Raw genomic sequence first — 7,219 nt, 5'->3', positions numbered from 1 at the left:
CTCTTGGCAGCAGGGGTGCCACTGGCTCCTCACAGACTCACCCACCATGTGGGGGCTGGAGTGACCTCCCTGCTCAACCCCCACCCTCTCCTCCTTGCAACCCTCACGCTGGGCACCCTGGTGCCGGGTGCTGGGGGCCCTGCTGGGAGTGCCGGTGCAGAGAAGGCAGGCAGCACCCTGAGCTAGTGGACGCAGCGGGGTGGGGTGCGGGCAGCGCTGGCTCCCCCACTGTGGCTCTGAGAGGTGGGGACAGTGCTGGATTCGCTGGGAGGACCACAGAAGACTGGGACCACCCAGCATGTTGCCACCCACCACAGTAAGGAGGACACGCAATGCATCTGATTCTGGCTTTTATTTTAGAATCTATAAAATTCCAGTGTCACCCATATTCACGAGCCTTTACAGGTGTTTGCATATAATTTCCAAATGGCAAAAGTTAAGGCCGAGGGATGAACGCAGCTACAGAGACGGGACAGGAAGACATTCAGCCGCAGGAAGGGCCTCCCGTGGCATGGGTACAGTCATCTCAGTCTTTATGACAACCAAGGGAGAGGGGTGCGGGACCCTGAGCAGCTCGAGGACCTGCGTCGACGGGACTCAGCAACATGGAGATGCCGGGCTCGCCCTGTGAGGACTGGGCTGTCTCCTGGGAGGGGAGGGCTGGGCCCTGCAGGAGGGCGTTGCAGGAAAGAAGCAAGAGCACAGGGCAGGCCAGAGGTGGTGTAGGGGGCCGGGAAGCCCAGGGCTCCACAGGAAAGCGCCCCAGCCCTCCCTGCACGGCCTCCCCGCCCCTGGGAAGGCAGAGTCCCTGCCTCCTTCCCCATGGTCATCCCAAGCCACCGAAGGCCACTGGCCTCTGGAGCAGCGGAGGCCTTCCCTGTCTGGGCCTGGCCTGTCAAGGGCACGCGAGGCGGCTGCAGCTCCGGAGCCACAGGCAGACCTGGGGGCAGCAGCTCTGGGCAGTCCCGAGCTTGGGGTTAAAGATGGCCAAGCCCGAGGGCCTGGAGTGAGCGGGCCCAGCACCTCCAGAGAAGGCCTGGAGGGGCACAGGGTGGCTGGGCCGGACGCTGCTGCCCGGGACCACCTTCCCTCCTGAGGGCCCTTCCGCCTGGCCAGCTGAGGGCCCCTGTCACGCCCAGGCCCTCCTCGGCCAGCGGCTCTCAGCACCCAGTCCTGCGGTCCTCCTGCTGTACTCCTTGGCCCAGCGACTGCGAAACCTGCCCCAGGACTGGGAACCTGGGCCCTGGGGGCAGTTCCACGGCAGGAACAGCGCCCCCGGGAGGGCGCCAGCCTCGGCACGCAGCTCCTGGCCCCAGCTCCGCAGCCGGGCTCCTGCTCAAGAGCCTTCACACCAGCTGAGGTAGAAAGAAGGCTGCTGAGGCGAGGGCCCGGGGGTGCAGTGTCGAGCTCCCATCTCCACTGGATGTGAGCCACAGCCCACTCGGCCACGGCGACAGCCACAGGACCAGGGGCCCACACTCTCACGGCTTCACCTCGAGCTCACCTTCAGCTCACCCACAGACCCCGGGGCCCAGGAGGCGCCAGGAGCCCTGGTACTGTCGCACCTGAAGCAGGCTCACGGGTGCTGTGCGGCGTAGGGCCCAGGCTGCCCTCGGCCCCCCGCTGTCTAAGCCAGGCACTCCTCCCACCTGCTCCCCGTGCTGAGCAGACCCTTCAGCCAGAGGCCAGCTGCAGTCCACCAAAGGGAGGGTCCGGGTGACAGGCAGTGGGCAGGGGAGGTGGGAAAGGAAGAGGGCAAACGTTTGGCTTTTATAAAGTCAAGGAAATTTATTTCCTGAGGTCATGACACAGGAAGTCGACTCCGAGCCGCTGCTGTGGAGCTCTGGTGAAGGTCAGTGCTGACCGCATGCTGGGTGACCAGGAAGCTGGAGTCTTACCACAAATGCGCAATGACCTCTGCTTAGTGTTCAACATGGTGGCACCTGTCCTGGGGCACCACCCAGGGGCAGCCCCTGAGCCCGCTGGGTGACGACCAGGCCTGGGGAGGTGGTGACAGGGCCGGCCGTCAGGCTTCACTGCGAGACCTCGGGAGGGGGGAGCGTCAGCAATTGGGGCCCAGCCGCTGGGTCAGACCGACACAAACTGTGTGGCGGGTTTGCTCAGCAGCTGGAGAGGGTGCTGCTTTTTGATCATTATCGTTTGGGGCCCCAAGGGAGGGTCTTGGGGGCCACCTGAGCCCCAAAGCTGGGAAACTCCTCAGAGCTGCTCATATCAGGAGCCTGTGGAGAGGAGAAGCAGCCTCAGCCTGGGGCCCAACGGCACCCACATGGCCTCCAGGGCCTGCCAGCTGGCCTGCGGCCCATTGCCCCCTGCCCCCCGCCCCAGGGCCAAGGAGCAGAGGGAGACAGGCCGCTGACCTTCTCACTGCTGCTGGCAGTCCAGGGCGCATCCCGCACCACAAAGCCTTTGGAGGGGGCCTTGGACTCCTCGTGCACGGGGGGCTTAAGGTAGCCCTGCAGAGCCTCACTGTCCACCACGTCGGCCAGCTGTGGGACAGGGAGGGGCGTCTTATCAGGCATCAGCCCAGGCCAGCAGCATCTGAGGACCACTGCCGCCGAGCTGCCCTGGCTGCCTCCCCAGGTCCCAACTCACGTATTCCTCCTCCAGGTTGAGGATGTGATCGATGGCCTCCTCCACGTTCTCCGGGAGCCCTGTCACAGTGACACAGTTGGGGTCTGGGGCTCCAGTCTGTGGGAAGCGGATGTCCACCTGGAAGGAGCACATGTTAGCCCAGGGGCCGAGGGAGGCCGGTTTCCAGGAGTGTCCTCTGAACTGGTGAAGGTGCAGACCCCTGCTCTGGGTGCTCTTCCCTCCCCTGTATGGGGGGCTCAGGGGCACGGGGTCCCCGAGACACCACGTTGGAGAAACACGCCACTTGGCTTGCCGGCCTGCAGGTGCCCTGCCCTGTGGGGCGCAGGAGTCGGGGGCCACGGGCATCCAAGGAGGATGTGCACTTTCTTATTCCCGGGCTTCTGGCCACTCCGGGGACTCACCTTGAATTCATCCATGATTTTCCGGATGGCTTTGCCTCGGGCGCCAATGATGCGGGCGTGGACGCGGTGGTCCAGCGGGACGTCTTCAGAGACCATCTGCTCAAGCTCGCCCACGATCTTCAGGATGGCGTTGCGGGCGGCTTCTGTGTTCTTCTCGTACCCTGTGATGGTGATTTGGTCCTGGGGCTGAAAGAGGAGAAGGCGGTCAGAGAAGGGGGCGTCCTGCTGGGCTCCCGAGGCAGCGGCTGGAGGGCCGAGGCGTCTACAGTGTCCAGAAAAATAAGCATCAGCTCTAGAAGGAAGGAGGCTGAGGGCCGGTGCTGCGGTGAGACGGCAGGCTCCCCACGTCCACTCGGCACTGTGCCCAGAGACGACCAACACAGGACCAGAAAGGACACTGCCGATAAAGACGGGCCAGCAGGAGTGTGGACTCCAGAACAGGGGGCAGACGGGAAGCAGAGGAGGAGCTGCAGTGCTGATGATCCTCAGGACAGGGAAGAACCGGTCCCAGTGAGGGACAGACCCAGCGGAGAACCACAGACTCTGGAGGGGACACCAGGACAGACAGAACCAGCGAGCAGGGGCAAGGGAGGCAGGCTCTGCCCTTGACGGGCGCAGCCCAGCTTGGCCACGCCCAGCAGTGGACAGCCGTGCCTGCTCCACCCGGCACAGCTTGTGGGTGTTGGCCAGAGCGGCTGAGCTCCAAGTCCAACCTGGAAACTGGTAGATAGGGGAAAATGGTGGCAGCCAACCCATGGGCACCAGGGCAGTCAGAACCAGGAGCCAGGAATGCCAGGGCCAGTGGAATAAGAAGTGGGGCAGGCCAGGGGGCCCTGCTGGACATGCTGAGGTGGGCAGGGCCTGGTGAGCTGCTGCTGGTGCTCTGTGGGCAGGTCCTGCTGGGCCCCAGGACGTGCTAGAAGAACTAGCCCACACCAGCAAGCAGAGATCTTGCAGGGCAGCCGGGGCCACCCAGAGAGGCCCAGCCTGAGGGCAGGATGGCCAACATCTGGGCAGGACCAAGCTGGAAATGGACCTGAGGGTGAGGCAGGAAAGTCCAGTGCCAGAGGTGGGAGCGGGATCTGCCTTCCGATTCGTCTTGAGCGAGCAGTAAGGAGGCCATATGGCTACAGAGGAGCTGGACCTTGGTGGTTTTAGGTCCACCTGCTCCCAGGGCCCTAGGAGCTGGTGGACAAGCATGACAGCCTAAGAAGGACCTGCTGGGGCTCCTGCCTGCCGAGACTGAACAAGTGGGCACACGGGAAACGCCCAAGGTCCCCAGGGACACCCGTGTTGAGGGGCAGAGATGTGGTCACACCTAAGCCCAAATCAGATTCTCAGAGCTGCTCTATAGACTCACCCCTGACCCCAGCTGGGCGCCTGGCTGATGCGTGTCTGGCTGCTGCTTCCAGGCCAACAGCGAGGTCAGGGAAGCCCACTGAGTCCCAGCACCAGGCTCACGCTCACCTGGCTGACATCGTCCTTGTCCGGAAACTGGATGTTCACGTCGTGCTCCAGCCGGATCTGGGTGATCACTGCCCCCTTTCTCCCGATGATTTTGGGATGGTATTTGGGGTCTACAGTGACGCTCAGCTTGAAACTCCGTAGAGCCTAGAAAGAGTGAGGCGGAGGCAGTTCAGCCACACGCACCTTGCCACAGTGGCCTCTGAGCAGTGCTCCAGGCGTGACCCCCACCAACAGCTGAGAGCGAGCACAGAGACGCTGGCCGCTCTGAGAAAGCCGAGGTGCCCGGGGTTGGCACCCTTGCTCAGTACTCTCCCGGGCCGGCCTGCCGGGCTCTGAGGGCTGATGTGAAGAGACGCACGCACTGGACTTTTAAGGAGAAGCCGAGGAAGAGGCAACCGCAACATCTAGGGCAGAGGGCCCTGGAGCTTGGGCTGGCCTGAGCACACTCCCCGGGTGAGCAGGCGACAGACCTGCTCCATGCCGGTCGCAGCAGCAACCGTTCCTGTGGTGGGCCCTGTTCCCACAGTGGCAGCTGCTCCAGGCCCCCGACCACCCTCTCCCATGCAGGTGGCGCTCAGACCCTGCATGTAGCACTGTGCCTGGGGCGAGGAGGAGTCTTGCCCCACTGCACAGCAGGGAGTCCTGGGCTGGCTGGCTACATTTCTCACAGGGCCCGAGGCACCCCAGTGTTTCTCCTGGAATTATAAATCAGTGCAACTGTCCGACTCTTGTCGTCGTAAAGGGGAAGACTCCTGGCCCTTGGCTCCTCCCACAGGGCTCTCTGGTCCAGGTCCCTTGGGGGTGCGTCCTGCCCGGCCCCACTCACCCGGTCCTCCTGCTCAGCCTGCAGCTCCTTCACGCGCTCTAGCAGCCCGGCCTTGGCTCGGTCCAGATTAGCCGCGAGGCCGGTGATGGCGATGACGTCAGACTGCCGCTCAGGAGCTGGGACGTGAATGTTCACCTGTACAGTTGGGAGCAGGGATGATGTCTGGGGCCAGGCAGCAGGTGTCACCTGGCCCCAGGTCACAAGCCCAGGCTGGGGGTCCAGAGGGAGGGCAGGAGGGAGGTTAGAGCAGAAGAAGGTGATGCCAAGGGTCCCCAAGGGATGGCGGCACTTTGGAGCTGTGGGCACATCCCCTGCACGTCCCCAGGGAGCTGTGGTGCGCAGCCCACCTCCATGACAGCCTGGAAGGAACTCTACCTCAAACTCGTCCATCATCTTGCGGATCCCGCTTCCCTTCTGCCCGATGATGTAACGGTGAAGGTCAAAGGGCACCTCCACCTCGATGGTGACAGGAACCAGAGCCTGTGGGAAGGGCAAGGTTGGGCCGAGAGCAGAGGGCCTGAGCTCAGGGCCCTGTCCCTCCTGCCCTGTGCCCTGATAAGCTAACCAGACCTTGACCCATGGAAAGCAGGAACAGGACAGGGCTCAGCCTTGGCAGTGCCCTCCTGAAGAGCAGGCCTGAGGCCCCCAGGGAGGGGCATGCAGCCTCCAAGCCCGGCTCCCACACATCCGAGGTCCCTGTGGGACCCTCCTGACGGCTGGTCGCCTGCCCGGCCCCACCTGGGTCCGACAGCTACTGCCCTGCGCCCATCACCTCTGCAGGTGAGCGCTACAGCTGGAGTCTCTGTCCTTCTGAGGCAGATACACCGTGGTGTCACAGTGTTCACACCAGGACCAGCATGGGTGGCACTCAATAAATATTCAGCGCCACAACCACTCACGGTCACAACGAGCCTGAGATGGCTGCTCCTTCCGTGATGCCGGGGCCCTGTGCTTACACCTCAGGGCCACAGTGAAGAAACCTACTGCCCGTGGTCATCAGGGCAGCTGCCCAGCCCCTGGGGAGGCCACGCACCTCCAGTGCCTCCTTGGCTGCCTCACACCTCTCTTTTCGGCCAGAGATGACAATGATGTCGCACCTCCGTGGAGACCCAGGCTCAGCGTCTCTGCCCTCCCCGGCCTCCTCACCGTTCTCCTGGACAGCTGGCTCTGTGCTGGGGACTGGGGAGAGGAGAGGTGTCACCTCTGCTTGTCACTGCTATTTGTCAAGCGCCTGCTATGTGAGCGTGGGAAAGGGAGGGAAGGTCCATTCATCTTCCAAGCCGAGGTCTGGGCAGGGAGGGCAGACGGCAGGTCTCACAGGGGCCGTGAGGCTGGTGGCACAGGAGACCTGGGCTCTGCATGTCCCCTCCTCACCTAAGCCTGGGCTGAGAGACACCACAGGAGTGGACGAGGCTCGCAGCGTGTGAGAGTATGAGCAGCCCTGCGTGTGCAGCTGAGCACAGGCCACACAACTGGTCCAGTAAGCTGCCTCTGAACAGGCAGGGGGAGGCCAGGAGCACGGGGCCTGACCACAGAACACAGACCAGGTGGGACCAGGTGTGCAAGCCACAGCCCAGACACCACCTGTCCCCTCACACCCGTGAGCGCCACAGCCACCTAAGGGACACCTGCTGTGGAAATGCTTCCGTGGATGCAGGGGTGGGCAAGGACGCAGGCTGTGACCTGGACGGGTCTGTGCAGCTGGCCGTCCGGGTGTGACTGTGGACACACAGGCAGCAGGGTTCAGCTGGCTTCCTCCACAAAGCAGCCCGAGGTAGGGGGGATTGCAATGGCTGCACGTGACAGGCTCTGTGGGTGTCACGCTAGTGACACTGAGTGAACGCAGCTGGCTGCAAGGTCCTGAGGCCAAACGGGGCCCACGAGGACGAGTCCATGAAGTCCATGAGGACGA

The 7,219-nt window shown here is 63.5% G+C and overlaps 1 protein-coding gene across 3 annotated transcripts in view; it reads right to left on the bottom strand.

Annotated features, from left to right (window-relative positions):
• Positions 1–337: 337 nt before the first annotated feature.
• Positions 338–7,219, bottom strand: part of Hdlbp (high density lipoprotein binding protein) — a 54,271-nt gene continuing 47,389 nt past the window's right edge. For all 3 annotated transcript variants that reach the window (XM_027951680.2, XM_027951679.2, XM_027951681.3), the window contains exons 21-28: positions 6,341–6,486; positions 5,683–5,787; positions 5,308–5,442; positions 4,482–4,625; positions 3,015–3,200; positions 2,614–2,730; positions 2,379–2,507; positions 338–2,240 (exon numbers count right to left, since the gene is read on the bottom strand). In XM_027951680.2, the coding sequence (XP_027807481.1) occupies positions 2,154–2,240; positions 2,379–2,507; positions 2,614–2,730; positions 3,015–3,200; positions 4,482–4,625; positions 5,308–5,442; positions 5,683–5,787; positions 6,341–6,486 (1,049 nt within the window). In that variant the 3' untranslated portion in view covers positions 338–2,153. The remainder of the gene's footprint in view (positions 2,241–2,378; positions 2,508–2,613; positions 2,731–3,014; positions 3,201–4,481; positions 4,626–5,307; positions 5,443–5,682; positions 5,788–6,340; positions 6,487–7,219) is intronic.

This window comes from Marmota flaviventris, chromosome 11, assembly GCF_047511675.1.
Source record: "Marmota flaviventris isolate mMarFla1 chromosome 11, mMarFla1.hap1, whole genome shotgun sequence".
NCBI lineage: Eukaryota > Metazoa > Chordata > Mammalia > Rodentia > Sciuridae > Marmota > Marmota flaviventris.
The sequence above is the reverse complement of the archived record's forward strand: the minus strand, read 5'-3'. Positions and strand labels throughout refer to the sequence as shown.